Source organism: Aphidius gifuensis, linkage group LG1, assembly GCF_014905175.1.
Source record: "Aphidius gifuensis isolate YNYX2018 linkage group LG1, ASM1490517v1, whole genome shotgun sequence".
Lineage (NCBI taxonomy): Eukaryota > Metazoa > Arthropoda > Insecta > Hymenoptera > Braconidae > Aphidius > Aphidius gifuensis.
In genome coordinates, this window is record NC_057788.1 from 24,601,932 (window position 1) to 24,619,450 (window position 17,519).

At 23.0% G+C, this 17,519-nt stretch overlaps 5 protein-coding genes across 6 annotated transcripts; all 5 read left to right on the plus strand.

Moving 5' to 3' along the window:
- Nucleotides 1–152: 152 nt before the first annotated feature.
- LOC122860925 (SWI/SNF-related matrix-associated actin-dependent regulator of chromatin subfamily A containing DEAD/H box 1B-like) lies at nucleotides 153–3,302 on the plus strand. The gene is made up of 6 exons (XM_044165000.1): nucleotides 153–222; nucleotides 444–622; nucleotides 1,167–2,634; nucleotides 2,707–3,022; nucleotides 3,104–3,174; nucleotides 3,259–3,302. The coding sequence occupies exons 1-6, from the start codon at nucleotides 153–155 to the stop codon at nucleotides 3,300–3,302; spliced, it is 2,148 nt and encodes a 715-aa protein (XP_044020935.1).
- Nucleotides 3,303–3,550: 248 nt separating this feature from the next.
- On the plus strand, nucleotides 3,551–5,454 carry LOC122856122 (thioredoxin reductase-like selenoprotein T homolog CG3887). The gene is made up of 4 exons (XM_044157836.1): nucleotides 3,551–3,942; nucleotides 4,121–4,250; nucleotides 4,318–4,513; nucleotides 4,624–5,454. The coding sequence occupies exons 1-4, from the start codon at nucleotides 3,800–3,802 to the stop codon at nucleotides 4,755–4,757; spliced, it is 603 nt and encodes a 200-aa protein (XP_044013771.1). The 5' UTR covers nucleotides 3,551–3,799; the 3' UTR covers nucleotides 4,758–5,454.
- On the plus strand, nucleotides 5,346–7,646 carry LOC122856096 (PITH domain-containing protein GA19395). 2 transcript variants are annotated; one of them, XM_044157834.1, is made up of 6 exons: nucleotides 5,346–5,454; nucleotides 5,667–5,857; nucleotides 5,992–6,035; nucleotides 6,115–6,192; nucleotides 6,281–6,385; nucleotides 6,567–7,646. In XM_044157834.1, exons 2-6 carry the CDS (start codon nucleotides 5,684–5,686, stop codon nucleotides 6,775–6,777), a joined length of 612 nt encoding a protein of 203 aa, XP_044013769.1. In that variant the 5' UTR covers nucleotides 5,346–5,454; nucleotides 5,667–5,683; the 3' UTR covers nucleotides 6,778–7,646. The 2 variants fall into 2 exon arrangements, with proteins under 2 accessions (XP_044013769.1, XP_044013768.1); XM_044157833.1 differs by lacking the exon at nucleotides 5,346–5,454 and adding an exon at nucleotides 5,572–5,595.
- A 1,441-nt stretch (nucleotides 7,647–9,087) lies between these two features.
- Nucleotides 9,088–13,722, plus strand: LOC122855632 (monocarboxylate transporter 9-like). The gene is made up of 7 exons (XM_044157152.1): nucleotides 9,088–10,488; nucleotides 11,238–11,357; nucleotides 11,439–11,582; nucleotides 11,993–12,261; nucleotides 12,340–12,614; nucleotides 12,702–13,180; nucleotides 13,287–13,722. The coding sequence occupies exons 1-7, from the start codon at nucleotides 10,320–10,322 to the stop codon at nucleotides 13,640–13,642; spliced, it is 1,812 nt and encodes a 603-aa protein (XP_044013087.1). The 5' UTR covers nucleotides 9,088–10,319; the 3' UTR covers nucleotides 13,643–13,722.
- Nucleotides 13,723–13,891: 169 nt separating this feature from the next.
- Nucleotides 13,892–17,452, plus strand: LOC122856049 (bromodomain-containing protein 2-like). The gene is made up of 8 exons (XM_044157830.1): nucleotides 13,892–14,024; nucleotides 14,153–14,298; nucleotides 14,569–14,661; nucleotides 14,737–14,838; nucleotides 14,922–15,067; nucleotides 15,123–15,282; nucleotides 15,356–15,983; nucleotides 16,066–17,452. Exons 2-7 carry the CDS (start codon nucleotides 14,287–14,289, stop codon nucleotides 15,542–15,544), a joined length of 702 nt encoding a protein of 233 aa, XP_044013765.1. The 5' UTR covers nucleotides 13,892–14,024; nucleotides 14,153–14,286; the 3' UTR covers nucleotides 15,545–15,983; nucleotides 16,066–17,452.
- Nucleotides 17,453–17,519: the final 67 nt, after the last annotated feature.

The window sequence follows — 17,519 nt, forward strand, 5'->3', positions numbered from 1 at the left end:
CTGCGTTTGCCAGGACAACCACGTTTTTCTAACTTGAAAATTTTTTATATAATTAAAGTGCAATAAATTATACAAGTGATTTAGTATATTAAAAAAGTAAATTATTTACAATTTCATCAATATAATTATTAATTAATAATATATTCATCAAAATGGTGAATTTTTGTGGTGAAGTGCTTGAAAAAAAGTTACATAATGCTGAAAGTGGTTCTTTAAAATCAGGTAAGAAAAAATTAATTAATTAATATTATTAAAATAACAACTATATATTTTTTTATATCACTCTATTTCTCACTCTGTTTTCTCACTTGTCTCTTCTGCACGCAACCTTCCTGTTTGCACGTGACCAACCCTCCTTTCCAAGAAGGTCTTGAACTATATTTTTTACCGTTAATCTATTGAAGTAAAAACTATATTTTATTTTAATTATATTTATTATTTAGATGCATTCAATCAAGTACAAGGTGATGGAAAATCATGTAAAATGATCAAACTTGTACTCATGCTAGCCGGAGTAATTGGAGTAATTGGAGCAATTGGATTTTTTTATGTGGCATATGAATATTCAAGGATGCCAGCAGAAAATACAACTGCCTATGTTGAATTGAACATCGAAAATACTGTAATTGCATTTATAAAATATTAATCTATATATCTCTCTCTTTTCTATAAGCCTACTTTCAATTTTTTCTACCAAATATTAGTAAAGATACACAGCTCAATAAATGCCAGGTAACAAATCTTACTATAGAAAATAAATTTTCAAGTTAATGTTCCAAATTTCTTCGAATATGTCGCGCCTATCCTTTTTCCTGAATTTTTCTCTTTCTGCATATACGTGTGCTTATGCATAGGCAGGTGTTAGTTATTTTACCATTGTCGGAATTCGCTTTTTATTTTTTTTCACTTTTCAATTTTAAGGTGCATTCCAACAATCAGCATTTTTTTAAATTTATACATTTCTAACAAACCCTTTTTTTTTTCAAAAACTAGTCAATAATAATAAAAAATAATAAAAAATTTTTTAATGTTCGATTAACATGGGGTTTTAATACAGCTTTTTGAGTAATAATTAAAATTATCTATCAAAAACACATTTAAATTTGCATAAAAGAAATTTAATTTTTTGTAAATTTTATCTTTTATTTTTCTCTGTGTAATTATAGAAACTTGAAAGAAAAACAAGAAGTGTACAAGCATATCTCAACGATGATGTAATATCCAATACCACTAATGATGTAGAAACAACGACAACTGGAGAATTATTCGAACCAGAACCAAAAGGCATGAATTTATATACTGAAAAACAAAAAAATGAAATAAGAAAATTTACTTTTCCAAATGTTCTCTGGTCTGCAGTTCGTAGAAAATATAGAAATGAAACTTCGTTATCTCTCAAACTACGAGAATATGTTGAACAACAAAATTTTATATTTAAACGTTATTATGTTGAAGTTGAAAATATAACAACATCATATGAATATAATACAAGAACACATCCAATAAAAATACCAAGACCATCAACTATGAAAGTAACAATTGATTATGAGCCTGAACTTAAATTTTTGGGATCATTGTTATTTAGTGATTTGAGTGGTATATTAGTTGGTGAAATAAAATCTATACAACAAAAAATTATTGGAATATATTCAAGCTTATTAAATAACATGAATCATCTTGAAAGTGGTAAACCATTATTAATATTGACATTTAAATCAAATATAAACGATTGGCTGTATTATTTTAGAAGTGTATCAACTGCAAATATCACTGAGTACAATAATGACATGACAAATCAATTATTATCAAATAATTGTACATATGATTCAGCATGTGGTGATATTTATAATACTCAAGCTATTGTTATGACCTATGAGGACATGAAAGTTGCTTATGAAAAAAGATCATTATTTGAAAAACTGAATTTTAAAGTTGTTGTTTATGATCTTGGTAATATTTATGAGACTGAAGAAAATTTAAAATCAGCATATTTGACATTAAATCAATTGCCAAATACTAAAAATAAAATAATTTTATTAAATACATTTGATAATCATCAAGTGTATTTATATAAATATATTTATATGTCAATGTGGTCATCAGTATATAAAAAAAATTTATCAATTTATGAAAAATATATGGAAAATTGTCAAAGAAAATGTTACACTGAAAAATATTATAAATTTAATAAATCTTCATGGTGTACAGAATTTGATGTTCAACAAACTGAAAAAGAAATGAAAATTTTAAAGTCATTTACATTTAAAACAGATCCAATTATTTATGAACAAAATTATCCAATTCATGATGAAAGAGCTGTTTATTGTAAATTAACACCAAACCAAAAGCAACATTATCAAATATTGGAAAAGTCAATTGATATGGACATTAGCAAAAAAGTTTTCAATTTTACAAAAGCCATTAAGACAACAAAAGTACTTAGAGCATTAGTTAATCATGTATTGCAAACTCGTAATTATTGGCATGATGAACTTATTGAATACGCAATATCACAAGTTGAAATTAACAATATGGTGAAACATTCACGTACAAAACAATTGAGATCAGTTGATTATGCATCAATGTCTGATATGGAAATAAATCGTGTATTTACACCATATCATTATTTAAAAAGCATTATTATAAAAAATGATACAATTTTAAATGGTTCTGGAAAATTTAATAAATTAAATGAAATGTTACCAGCTTTAACACATAGAAGACATAAAGTGGCAATATTCAGTGAACGTTCTGATATATTTATTATAGAAAGGTACTTGTCACTGAAACATTATCAATTTCTAAAAGTTGATAATGAAACAGCAAGTGATAAACAAATGGCTATTCTGAATCAATTCAATAATAATACATCAACATCTATTATTATTGTTCCATTTGTTGATGTTTGCAAGGAATTTATATTGAATCTTTCATCGGTAGATACTGTTATTATGTTCAGCGTTACATTCCAGGATAATTATTTAAAAACTATTAATGAATGCTATCATCTTGGTGAAAAAAAGTAAGCATTATTCTTAAAAGTTTTAGACAATTATTTTATTTATTTGATGTAATATTTTTATAATTGTTTTTTTTTTTTCAGGCCGGTAATTGTTGAACGACTAATCTCTGAGGATACAATTGAGCAATACATTTATCAAACCAAGCCAAAAGGTAATATATTGTTTTTTAATAAATAATAAAATAATTTTATAAAATTGACAAAAAATTATATTATTTTTTTTGTTTTATTTATAGATCTTCAAGATTTCCAAGACAAGGTTTTCGCCACTGCTGGTTAAAAAAAAAAATTGAAAAATATTTTTTATTTCATGTATATTTGGTCAAATAGTTTTATTGTAAATGATGAATAAATATTACGTGAATATTTAACAATATTTACGTGTTTTTATTATTTAAAAAAAAATCTAGAACATTTCTACTTGTTCCCAATGTATTTTTGAATATTTCCCGCGTTATAACCTGGTCAGCCATTTTGTTTTTAATTTATTGACAACATTACATTTTTTTTTTTTTTTATTTAATCAGCAGGTTCACAGGTTGCCGATACATAGTTCCACAAAATATTAACTTTTTTTTGTGCTGTCATTAATAAAATAATAATTATTATTGTTATTATTAATATTACATCAACCATTTTTATTTTTTAATTTCAACAAATTCAATTTTTAAACGTATGTTAATTGTCAAATAATATTATTTTGATAATTAAATTTTTAAATTGACAATTTAATAAAAAAACAAATAATTATTTATGACTGAAAAATAATAAGTCATTATGATTTCAATAAAATTAAGTTTGTGTTGTTTAGTTATAATATGTGCACTAGGTTGTAATGTTGTCTCTGGTGATGATGATGATGAAGTTACATTGACAAAGTTTGGAACAAACATTGGACCAACAATAAAATTCTTTTACTGGTAAAATTAATTTATTATTATATAAACAATATTTAAAATAAATTATTATGATATTATTCATAATATACATAATATATTTGATTAAAAAAAAAAATCTATAAATTAAATAAGATTAAATTTATTTTTAGGTTAACACATTATTGACACGTATCTAATTTGATTTTTTTTTTTTTTTTAGTTATTCATGTGGTTATAAAAGAGTATTTCAAGAATATGTTACAATTCTTGAACAAAAATATCCAGAGTTACAAATTTATGGACAAAATTATGACCCATCTGGTTACAATATGTACTTTGCAAAATTCTTGGTAAATATTATGCAATACTTATAAAATTAAATACATAATTAATTTTTTTTTTTTTTTTTAACAACAGGGAACAGCTAAAATAATTGTTATACTTTTAATAATAACTGGAATAAATATTGCTCAATGGATTGGACAACCACAGCCATTCTGGTGGGAATGGTCTTTGAATAATAAATTTTATTCATGTTTAATGATATTTTTTGTTTGTAATGCCATTGAAGGTCAATTGATATCATCGGGAGCTTTTGAAATTCATTTCAATGGTATATATTAATTATTACTTTTATTATATCTTAATATATATTTTATTTTACATCTTTTATTCAATTTATAAGAATGATAATTAATATAAATTATGATTGACGTATTGCAGATGTACCAGTATGGTCAAAACTTGAAACTGGACGTGTACCACAACCACCAGAATTATTTCAAATAATTGACAATCATATTCAAATGTTATATCCAAAACATGAATCATTGGAAATGAATTTTAATAATAATTAAATTAGTTTAATCATCAAATTCATACAACAAGAATTAATGAGAAATAAGAAACAACAAAGTCACATAAACATGTTTACATTAATTGTGATTACTTTATTACTGAGATTATTTAATTAAAAGATAAAAATGTAAAAAGATTCTTCAGTGTAGGTTTATTATAATGTTTATATAAAATTAGTTTTTGCATTATATTAATTGATAAACAAAAAAACATGTTTAAAGATTGAATGAGTTTTTTTTTTTTTTTTTAGTTACTTTTAATTGATATTATTAGCTTTCTTTTTATTTGTTACTTCAATGATAATTCTTGTAATTTTATTATCTAAATTACTTGAGTAAATGGGTTTGTAAATAATGAATTTATAAATGTTTCATAATAAAAAATTTCCATCAACTGAAGAATCAATAACATTTTTATTAAAATAATCATTAAAATATGTGAATTATAATAATAAAAATTTTAACATCTTATTTTATTGTTACATAATTATTTAATTATATTTTTTTATTTATTTTTAAAAACAGTAATTAAATTTACGCGCGTTCTATTTATTAATAATGTCAGATGTCACTGATGTTGTTTTTAAAAATGGCCGATTATATATTTGTGTCTGACAACGTGATAAGTGATTAATTCAAGATTAATTGATTAAAAACAATCTAAAGAAATTAAAATAACAACAAACAACAGCTCAAGGTAAATAATTTATAAATAAATTTATTTTAAAATAATCCGGCTTGTTATGAACTGCACTTTCATTGTCTTTTATTTGCATGGAAAAAAAAAAATATTTAGATCATTTACATGCACATTCACACATGCACATTTGTTGACAATGTTTGTTATTATTATTTTTTATTTATTAAATTAATTGAATTATTATTATTTATATATTTTTTTTTTTGTAGATATTGTAATATTAAGAATGGCAAATCAGTGCAATTGTGGCGAGATACATTCCCACGAAGTTGAACTTGGTGTTAAATATAATCTTTATGGTAAAATTGATAAAAATGGAGCTGAATGTTTAAATGAATTGGAAGAAGGTTCGGGAATAAGTGTATTTAAACCGTGGGAAGATCGACTCAATTGCGATAAGGTATTAAAATTAAATAAATAAAAGTAAATGACAATGTACATTTGTTGTTACAATGTCATATCTTATCAAAAGTAAAACAATTAAGATTATATTATTATTTATTATTTGTTATTATTTTTTATGATTTTTTTTAGTTTGTCGAAAGTGATGCTGATGAAGAGTTACTCTTCAACATACCGTATGTGTATTTTTTTTAAATTTAAATTTGACAAATAACTTGTAAATATTTGTTAGTAATAATTATTTATTTTTTTTAGTTTTACTGGAGATGTTAAATTAAAAGGATTAATTATAATGGGAGGTCCAGATGATTCACATCCTACAAAAGTAAAATTGTAAGTTAATTAAAATAATTAATAGTGTTGATGAAAAAGTATATTTGATTTATAATAAATTAAAAAACACATTTTTTTTTATGATCAGATATAAAAATAAACCACATATGACCTTCGATGATACTAGTCTTGTTGCTGATCAAGAATTTGAATTGGTAAAAGATGATTATGGAGTACACGAGTATCCAATTAAGTATGTTTAACTATTTCCTTATTTATTTTAATACATATTATTTACAATAAATAAAAAATAAATCCAAATGTTGATCATTTGACCTCGATCAATTAGTTGTAATAAAAATTATTCAATGCAATGTCATTGATTAATTTTATATCTACAATATTCAACTAATAATTATTTTTAACAATTACAGAGTTGTTAAATTTTCTTCAGTCAATCACTTGACTATTTATTTTCCTGAAAATAATGGTGCTGAAAGAACGCAAATAAATTATATTGGTTTAAAAGGTGAATGGACACCAGGCCATCGACATGGAGTTACAATATGCACATATGAATCTCGTCCAATGATAAGTGATCATGATGTTAATAATTTAAATACAGTTACAAAACAAATACAATAATAATAATCAAGTTCAAGATCATCTCAATCATAAATATATAATTTTAGCAATACGATTAAAACGTCAGAGATCAAGTATTTATAAAATTTCATTACCATTTTTTTTTTTTTTTTTTTTTTTCCATTCATAAGTTAACGAAAAAAGATAAAGAATATAGAAAATAAAAATTTGTGTTTCAAAGTACATGTGCAGACGGTATGTTGGCTCGTTCGTTACTCTTTGGTGCTATAAACACTTTGTCATTTATTTTAAGAAATTCTAAACGAGTTGGATAAACTTAAATCTGTGATACAGTGTATATTCCATTCTATTAAAAATAAATTAAATATCCATTTCAGTGAGTGATATAAATATATTATTAACAAAAAACTTTAACAAAGAAATGAATATAAAAATATATTTTATTCAACGTGATATGAATCATAAAATGAGTTGAAAAAAGAAAAACATTTAGCCTCTATAAATAAAGGTCAAAAAAAAAAAAAAAAAGAAAGAATATTTAGTTGAATAAGCTGTATCTAGTGTTGACACACACAAGGTAGACAAGACTTTTCTAGCTGAATAAATAGTCATTGAAAATAGTTATCGTCATATTAATGTGTCGACTAAAATTTTTTTCAAATTATTAAAATCTTTTAAATACTTATTAACACACAAAGCTATAATCATAATATATTTTTTTTGTATTTAATTTCTATAAATACAAGTGAACGAATAAATTTAAAACAAAAAAAAAAAGATATATGCATATTAATCACAAGTGATAATAAGAAAACAAAGTGTGTGTAATCTTCTGTGAAAGTGAAATTAAAAATAATTCAAATAACAATGATATAAAATAATTAAAATATAAAAAAAAAAAAAAAAAGTGAAAATGCATGTATTTATTCTCAGCATCAAATGAATATTAATGAGTAAGTAAGAAAAACAATGAATGTACGAAGTACAATAATCATTTTGTTATTAATATTTATTAATGAAAGAAAAATAATATTATTTAAAACTAATTTTCTTATCTCCTTAAAAACAAAACCGGTTTATTATTATTTTGTTATTTTTTTCATTCTAAATTCATTGAGTAATATTTGTAATGAAAATGAAAAAATAAATAAATAACGATGTTGATATATTTGGTAATATTATAAATGATAATTTAGTCATGCCAGTAAATCGTTGCTCAACTTGTACCTAATCAAAATGTGTTCAAGTTGTTGCTTGTGTGAGTTACAGCTGGATCATTGTAACATATTTAATACACAATTTGCATTACACACTTGAAAATTTTTTTCTAAATATAATATCTAGTTTATAATAATTATAATAAATATAATTATCAAACATAGATATGTATTTTTATTAATGAACAAGTATTTATTTTTCGAATTTCGAAAATAAATAGTAAAATACACTTAAAGGAATAATTAAAAATGAAAAAATTTAATTTATTGAATAATTAAATTGTGGGTCAATTGTTGATAATCGATTGAGTTTAAAATAATTGTTTATTGTGTGATTAAATTATCTGGTATATTTTTTTTATATTGACATAGTTGCTTTAAAACATCTGGATTAATTAACAACCGCCCTCAGTGATCAGTCTGACGGATGTTGTTTTTTATTTTTTTTATTTTTCAAGTGCAAATAATATTTATATGATACATTGTCGTCTTTAACTGACTTTCAGTTGAGATTATATTTATTTACCCTATAAAAAAAAATATATATATAAACGAAAAAACATACTGATAACAGTTGAGTTTTTTTTTTTTTTTTTTTATGTAAATACTAAAATTATTTATTCTAGATTGTTGTTTTATTATTGCTTCATTTTTTTTTTTTTTCTCTTTGAAATGGCCATTCATTGAATTAAATTATCTTGTCTATTTTATTTTTTGATATTATATATTTGTATATTTTTTAAATAACTTATTAAAATTATAATTTTTATGGAAAATTACTGGCCACTTTGTGAAAGTTTAAATTCAATCAAATTTATTGCCTAAAGGTATTTGAGAAAAAAAAAAAAATTTGATAAATAAAAAATGTTAAAATATATTAAAAATTATATACTTTATGATTTTTTTATTTTAATATTAAATTATAAATTTAAATAGATAAAAATTAATTTATTATTTTTGAACAATTACATAAGGTTTCACTAGTTTAAAAATTGCCCTATTATAATGTTGATTGATACCCGTTGTGTGGCAATTATTCTCCCCAAAAAAAAATTATAAAAAGAATTTATTTTTGATTGTACCCATACAATGTATGTATGTAATATAATATATTTATTATTTGTTTAGATAATTGGGATGATCATTCAACGTTTCATTGCGTTGTCTTAAGCCTGTTAAAAAATTAAATAATAAAAAAAGGAAATAAATATATACCAAGTATTATAAAGTAAATGAAATAATAGATCAAAAGAAATCAGCTGGACAAGGGTCAATTTTATAAAAGACAACTAACTGGATTAAAAGGATCACACGTGAATGAAATACATATTTTATTGTTATTAATTTTTTCATCGTATTTTGGACTAGTGGCAGTGCTTTTTGCTGCTGCTACCACCACCATCATCATCATCATCATCGCCACCACCACCACCACCAGAAGCACCACCACCACCACCACCAATATCAACAGCAACCAACGGTAGTTGTGTACAAGAAGAAGTCCCGGCTTCAAAGAATGTCTCTTGAGTTCACACTCAGTCGCCAGACTTACTCCAACTGACAAAGTGATTGATTAATTCAAAGACCCCTTTCTCTATCTGGGTGTCTGTGTGTGTGTGTGCTAAATTTTTTATTTTTGGCGGGTATATTTTATAAAACACAATATAATTTAATTATTATATTTATAGTGCTTTTTATTTGATATATTTGAAATTATTATTATATAGAAAAGAAGAAAAGAAGAAGAAAAAAAATTTATCAGTGATAAAAAACAAGTATTGGTTCACGTGTTTCAATTTGAATATAATACATTGGACTTGGTTTTTAATAAATTTTTTATTATATTTATTATCTATGATAAGAAATTATGGAATAAAGTCAAAATTAATTTGACTGTTATTGGTTGTTTTTTGATAATAAAACTCAAGTGCAAATAAAAAAAAAAAAAATTATTCTGGTGTTTTAAGATAATTGTCAGTGTAACAAGTATACTTGATAAATTTTTTTTTACAAATAACAATTATAGATTTTTAATAGTGCAACACATAAAAGAAGAATTATTTTTATTTAATTTTTTTTTTTTTTTTTCTACACCACGTGTTGATTTATTTTGGAGTAAAATTAAAAAAAAATATTTAAAATTACAAATAAATAATTAATAATTAATAGTAACAAATGAATTTTTTTTTTTTTCAATTTTTAAACAAATGTAATATTTATTAATTTAAGTTTTAAAAGTATAATTTATATAATATTATAAAATAAAAATAAGTAGGGTTACTGAGTATTATATATAAAGTAGTTTTTGGGGATTGAAAAGAAAGAGAGAGAAAAAGAGAAAGAAAATAAATATATTTTCCAACGATGGCGTATGCATTGGAAGATGAGAATAAAGATAAAAAAATTGAGAGAAAAAAATCAGTTGATGTAATTGATGTGCAAACACCACCACCACAACCACCACAAGCACCACCACCTGATGGTGGCTGGGGGTGGCTTGTTGTATTTGCATCATTTATGATCCACGTTGTCAGTGAGTAATGAATTATATTAATTTTAATATCCAACATTAGTAATAAAATTAATTATATTAAGAAATTTTTTAAAAGAAAATTTATATTTTTATGTTATTAAACTAATCAAACGAGTTAAAAGAGTCACGCAACAAATGCTTTTGCCGGAAACCAAGTTTCATTATCTCTCGGTCACTGTGCTAATTTTTTAATTTTTTTTTTTTCTTTTATATAAATGCATTAATATTGATTAATTTATCATTGTTGAATTTTTTTCTTTTTTATATTTAAAAAATTTATTATCTTGTAAGTTTTATTTGATAATTATTATTTTTCCTTATTTAAATAATTTTTTTTTTTATTTAAGTTCATATATTTGTATTTAAACCAACAAAATTAACAAGGCCAAAGACGTTATCACTCTTTTTTTTTTTTTTTATTTTTCAATATAAAAATAATAAAAGTCGTTTTAAAATCATTATTAATATACAATGAATGTATACTGTTTTTTTTATCAGCAATAGAAGATTAAAAAAAAAAAAAAAAAAATTCAAATATAAGCTATTTCCAATAGCCTATTAGATATTTTTTTCATGTAAATTTATTCAAAGTAAAAAAAAAAAAAAATATATTTAAATTTTTTTTCTTTTTTATATAATTATATTTTTATCATATAAAAAAAAAATAAAAAAAATGATACGTAAATTAAAAATTATATTTTAAGGATAAAATATATAAATGTAAATTTAATAAATTTTATATTTTACAGCTGATGGAATAACTTATTCATGGGGAACAGTTCGAAAAGAACTTGTAAAAGAATTTCAATATTCTGAATCAGTAACAGCATGGGTTAATTCAATTCTCATTGGAATAACACTTTGTTCTGGTAATTAGAACTAATGATTTTATATTATTAACAGTTCATAAATTATAATTATATTAATGTTTATTTATTATTTATAAACAGGACCATTATGCAGTATATTTGTAAATAAATATGGTTGTCGAGCAGTAACAATTGCTGGTGCAATTCTTGGTGGTTTTTTTCTTCTCATAAGTTCATTTGCACCAAATCTTTTTATGCTCTATGGTACAGTCGGCATTGGAACAGGTAAAATTAATATTTATTATTATTAATTACTTATTAAAATAAGTATTTTTATTGAGTTAGTTTAAAGTATTTTTCATTTCTAATCCCAGCATAGGGAGGAGATGAAAGTAGGTAAGACTGTTAATTTAGTGAAAAACAAAAAAAAAAGCTAGAAAAATCAATTAGAAAAAATATTAAACACTTTGCTGTAATAATAGACAAGCCAAAAATATTAAAATAAATTAATCTATTATTACAGTGATGATGTATTGGCTGTTTGTTTTTTTATCAATTTAATTATTTTCATAGAACAATAGATAAATGTTAATAATAATTAATTTAAATAGTCAAATAGGTAAATGTATTTGTGTATTTTAAACTTATTATATACATGTAATATTTATTGATAGTTTTTTTTTTGTTAATTTTAGGTTTTGGTTTTGGACTTATTTATTTACCAGCAATTGTTTGTGTGAGTGTATATTTTGAAAAATACAGATCACTTGCAACTGGTATTGCTGTTTGTGGATCTGGTGCTGGAACAGCTGCAATTGATGCATTACTTAAATTTCTTGTTGAAAATTATCAATGGCGAGCTACACTTCGTATTCTTGCATTACTTGTTGTACTTTGTATATTATTTGGTTTATTATTTCGAGAAATTGAAGTTGTTCAAGATCCATCTGAAATACCAATGCTGGTAAATATTTTTTATTTATTATTTTTTGAAAAAAAATTAATATTATCTTTATTAATATATATTAATAATTATTTACAGGAAATTTCAGCAATTAATGATAATAATTTAAAAGCACCACATAAAAATGGTTTATCAAAAAATGGTTTTGATAGACCACAAAGTTTAAGTAATGTTAATCATAAAAAATATTATTTTCCTGATTCTAATAATGATTCAATGAAAATTGCAATGAGTCAACCAGCACTAGCAAAACATATGTTACATCCAGAACATGGACATGTTTTTGGTAGTGGTGTTATGGATAGAAATGATATTTTTTTACAAGGAAGTGTTGAAAATTTACGTGCACGTTCGTAAGTTTTTTTTATAAATTATTTAATACAAATATTTACAAATAAATAAATATATTTTAATTTTAAAATTTGTTTGTTTATTAATAGAGCATCACTTGGTAATAAAGAAATTAATAAATCATATAAAATGTCATTGAGAAGTTTACCAAGTGGTAAAGGTTCACAAGATATTGAAAAAAATGATTGTTTACCAAATACAAAAGAAACATGTTCAATATTACAACGTATGCTTGACATATCACTATTTAAAGATCCAGTTTTTGTACTATTTGTAATATCAAATTTTTGTACAAGTATTGGTTTTAATGCACCATATGTTTTTTTACCGGATTTGGCTAGAAAAAATTATTCATTAACTATTTCAAGTTATAATAATATAACAAATATGACTGAAACAATTGAAACTTTTAAAATTATGGGTCTTGAAGATAAAAATACTGAATGGATTGTTCCTGCAATTGCACTTGGTACAACATGTGGACGTATTGTACTTGGAATACTTGCTGATCGACCATGGGTCAATCGTCTTCATGTTTATAATTTGTGTCTAACAGTGTGTGGAGCTGGTAAGTTTTTCATTTTTCTACTTGGTCAATAAAACATTGACATAAATATTTTTAAAAACAAGAAAAATATAAGATAAATTAATTAATTTTTTAATTTTTTTTACAGGAGTAATGTTGGGTGTCTGGTGTGTAACAGAAATTCAATTTCTTATTTGTGCATTTGTATTTGGATTTACAGCTGGTGCTTATGTTGGATTAACATCAGTTGTACTAGTCGATTTAATGGGTCTTGATCGTTTAACAAATGCTTTTGGTTTATTATTATTTTTCCAAGGTCTTGCATCATTTTTGGGTCTTCCACTTGCTGGTTTTTTGTATGATACATTTAAGACTTATGATGCATCATTTTATGCAGCTGGTGGTATGATTGCAGCAAGTGGTATTATGCTGATTATTATACCATATTTACAAAAACAACAAATTTCTAAAAACACAGAAATCATTGTCAGCAATGCGTCGTAAACCTTTTTTTTTTTTCTTTTTTGATAATGTATAATGAATTTTTCAATAAAATTGTAAATATATTTTTTAAAAATTCTAAATTACTAGTTTTTATTTATTATAATAATTAAATTTTATTTGTACTGTGAATGTTGAGTAACAATTTATACTTTTAAATAAATTTCGATTAATATTAGCTCTATTTTTTATCAGTAATATTTTTACAAAATTATTTGTAATTTCGTGCAGGGGAGAAAGGACTTGCAACGCCACGACTGTCATGGCCACTTCAGAGAGAGAAAAGTGTACATAAGGCTCATGTAAAAAAAAAAATATATCTTCCCTTATGATTGTTTGTAAAAAATATTACAAGAAATTTATATTTTGATGTGTATATTTTACGGTATGTTGACATTTTATTATTGCCAATAATGATTAACTAAAAATACGTGTATTAGTATAAATATTTGTAAATAAATTATTAATTAATCACATAAATATAATAATAATAAAAATTTATTGAATTTTTAGATTGGCAAAAGAGCTTGTTCAAACGTTGCCATTTTTTATTTTTTTTTCTCTAAAGAGAGCTGCATCTAAATCAATCTAAATATTGATATTTACTGTCATTTTTATAGTTGACAATTTAATCAACATTAACAACAATGGCTATGCAGGTACAAAAAAAAATTATTATTATTTTGTTGATTATAATATCAATATAACTTGGGGAAAAAAAGCAACGAAATTAGTATATATTTTTTTTTCTAAATTTCTTTGCTAACTTTGACATTAGCAAAATATTATTAAATTATTTTCCTTTTTTTTTAATTGGATATTGTTTAAACAAGTTACTTAGTATATGAGAAAAAAATTAATTAATTATATTGATTGATATTTTATGTTAAGTTTAATATAGTGTAATATATTATGTTTTAATTTTTCAGCTTGATCAGCCTGGTGATAACAAACAAAAACTCTCAGAACAAATGAAACCATGTAATGAAATATTGAAAGAATTATTTTCTAAAAAACATTCGGTATGTTTTTACTTTATTTTCATTGATGTATTTGTAATTATTGTTTATTTAATTTTAATGAAATTATTTAATTAGGGTTACGCATGGCCTTTTTATAAACCTGTTGATGTTGAACTTCTTAAACTTCATGATTATTATGACATAATTAAAAAACCAATGGATCTTGGAACTATCAAGGTATATTATTGAATAATTTACAAATATAAATTAATAAAAATATCAAATTTTTTATATATTTAAACTTTATGTTTTTATAAAAGACAAAAATGGATAATCGTGATTACAAAACACCTAGAGAATTTGCAAATGATGTTAGGCTTATATTTACAAATTGTTATAAATATAATCATCCTGGTCATGATGTCGTTGCAATGGCTAAAAAACTTCAAGATTTTTTTGAATCAAGGTATATATAATTATTAAATTATATGAATTATTATTAATCAGTTAATGTTTTAAAGATTTGAAAAAATACCTGATGATCCTGCACATGGTATTGCATCAATGAAAGTTGAAAGTGCAAGTAGTGAAAGTAGTTCTGATTCTGATTCAACTTCTGATACTGAAGATGATGATTCAGAAATTGAAAGAAAAACAAAACTTGTTGCACTTCAAGAAGAGGTATACTTTTTTTCCTCTACTTGCTGTATTATTTAAATAATTTAATAACAATTATATATATTTTTTTTTCTAGCTTAAATTAATGCAAGGACAAATAAAAAAACTTGTTCAAAAATCAGCTAAAAAAAATCAAGTTATTAAAAAACGTAAAACAAATTCTAAATCAAATGGTATTAGTAGTAAAGATTTAGATTCTCATAATGGAGCATTGAAAGAACTTCTAAATCCAGATTCTAAAAATTCAAATAATGTTAATTCGTAAATGACCACTTGATCTGGGGGAACAACAGAAAGGAGAAAAACAAATTATTTATAAATATCATTGATGAAATATCAATGAATATATCATATTCAACAATTAAAGCGATAATGACTGAAAAATAATCGCAACAGAATAATTTTTAATATAATAATCGTATTATTAATTATAATTTATTATAAAAAAAAAAAAAAAATGTAAGTTAATGTGCTGTCATGACAATGTGAATGTGTGTTTTCATAAAAATATTTTATTTCAAGATTTGAAATAAATTTTTCTACTAAAAATTTATAAAATTAAATAAAATATTCTTCATACTAAATATATTTTCATCACTGAATATTTTTCTTATAGACTTTCTTTAGTACCAAATGATGTTTATATTTTATCTATTTGTAAAATGATAAAATTACAAATATATAAACAATGGATAAATTAATGAGTAAGCAATAAAATAATAATATAAAATTATTTGTGATTAAATAATCGAGTGATAAATGATAATAGTTGTTGGAATATTCTAGAACAATTTGAAATATTTGACTCACGTTGTCCAATGGCATATCATAATAATCAATAGACAAATAATTTGACACGTCGCAAATTGTTAAAAAACAATCAAGTGAACATAACATATGTCAATATCTTCATCAGTGCCAAATTAAATTGACTTAAAAAAAATATTTTGGAGTTGAAAAAAAGCAAGTCAATATGTTTTATTAATCAAATATTATCATCATTAACATTTCAAGGATTTACATCAATCATCCGCCATTTTGTATTTATAACGGAAGAAAAAAATAAAATATTTTTATGCAAGAATGCATTAGAAATGTGAACAAAATACTCTAAAATACAATAATTATGAAAAAAAAGTTTTTTAATTTTTTATCAACATTAATATAATAAATATTAATTAATTAATAAAAATATTTTGTCTTAAATTTTTTAGCAGTAAACACGGAACACGTGGAATTTTATTTGCGCGGTGTTTCATCACCACGTTGTCTATCTAAAAAATAAAATAAAACTAAAATATACATCATCATCTAATGAATAAAAAATAATTATTAAATTTTATTATTAATTTAATATTTATTTAATTCACAAATAGTTTTATTAAAAATAAATAAAATATTTGAGAAAAAAAAAAATGCATTGTAAACACGGAACGGAGCAGGAATTTGTCTGAATTTTTTTGATTCGTTAATAAAAAAAAAAAAAAACATTATTATTATATTGTTTCCATTTGCCATTTACTTTACAGGATAAAAAAAAATTATTATCCCATCAACTAATATTAAAACAAGACAATTAACCAAAAAAAAGGAGAAAAAAAAATTAATTTTCTGAAATTTTTGGCGGTTAAAATAATAGTTGATTAATAAAATAATAAAGAAAAAGGTGTTGGTTAACACCTCAGAAAGGGTTAGGTATGGACATTTTTTTTTTTTAATCATAATAACAATATATAAATTATAATTTAAGGGAACGGTCGAAATATGAACCAGTCGGTACGTCGCGAAGGAATGCGTAGCCATTGTTGGTGCTGCGATCGTTAGATTTCTAGATATCTTAATTCTGTTTTAAATAACTTTAAAAAAAACAATTAAATGTGGTTAATATAATAATAAATACATCATTATTATAATTATAAATATTCCATGTTAATATTAAACATATATTTTAACTAAAAAACAATTATTATCAAGGTGAAATATTGTTTTAATTGGAGGTACATTTCATCGCGTCCTATCCGTTAGTTGCAAATTTACATGTGTGTGTATGTGTAAATATAACATACACAAGAAAATAAAAAAAAAAATTATATATATATATGAGTAACATGCGTGTATGATGATGAGGTGTATGACGATGAGGTCCTCGTGCCGCCATTCGTAAAAATAAAGAGAATATATATTTGAAAAAAAAAAAAAAGTAAGCCAACCAACAAGCAACATTGAATGAGACAATAAAT

Coding starts and splice junctions, on each gene's coding strand:
- LOC122860925 (XM_044165000.1), top strand. CDS start 153: ATGGTGAATTTTTGTGGTGAAGTGCTTGAAAAAAAGTTACATAATGCT. Junction 223..443: donor AAGTGGTTCTTTAAAATCAG/GTAAGAAAAAAT, acceptor TTTATTATTTAG/ATGCATTCAATCAAGTACAA. Junction 3,023..3,103: donor TATCATCTTGGTGAAAAAAA/GTAAGCATTATT, acceptor TTTTTTTTTCAG/GCCGGTAATTGTTGAACGAC.
- LOC122856122 (XM_044157836.1), top strand. CDS start 3,800: ATGATTTCAATAAAATTAAGTTTGTGTTGTTTAGTTATAATATGTGCA. Junction 3,943..4,120: donor ACAATAAAATTCTTTTACTG/GTAAAATTAATT, acceptor TTTTTTTTTTAG/TTATTCATGTGGTTATAAAA. Junction 4,251..4,317: donor TGTACTTTGCAAAATTCTTG/GTAAATATTATG, acceptor TTTTAACAACAG/GGAACAGCTAAAATAATTGT.
- LOC122856096 (XM_044157834.1), top strand. CDS start 5,684: ATGGCAAATCAGTGCAATTGTGGCGAGATACATTCCCACGAAGTTGAA. Junction 5,858..5,991: donor ATCGACTCAATTGCGATAAG/GTATTAAAATTA, acceptor GATTTTTTTTAG/TTTGTCGAAAGTGATGCTGA. Junction 6,193..6,280: donor CATCCTACAAAAGTAAAATT/GTAAGTTAATTA, acceptor TTTTATGATCAG/ATATAAAAATAAACCACATA.
- LOC122855632 (XM_044157152.1), top strand. CDS start 10,320: ATGGCGTATGCATTGGAAGATGAGAATAAAGATAAAAAAATTGAGAGA. Junction 12,615..12,701: donor GAAAATTTACGTGCACGTTC/GTAAGTTTTTTT, acceptor GTTTATTAATAG/AGCATCACTTGGTAATAAAG. Junction 13,181..13,286: donor TCTAACAGTGTGTGGAGCTG/GTAAGTTTTTCA, acceptor TTTTTTTTACAG/GAGTAATGTTGGGTGTCTGG.
- LOC122856049 (XM_044157830.1), top strand. Junction 14,662..14,736: donor TATTTTCTAAAAAACATTCG/GTATGTTTTTAC, acceptor TTATTTAATTAG/GGTTACGCATGGCCTTTTTA. Junction 14,839..14,921: donor TGGATCTTGGAACTATCAAG/GTATATTATTGA, acceptor TTTTTATAAAAG/ACAAAAATGGATAATCGTGA.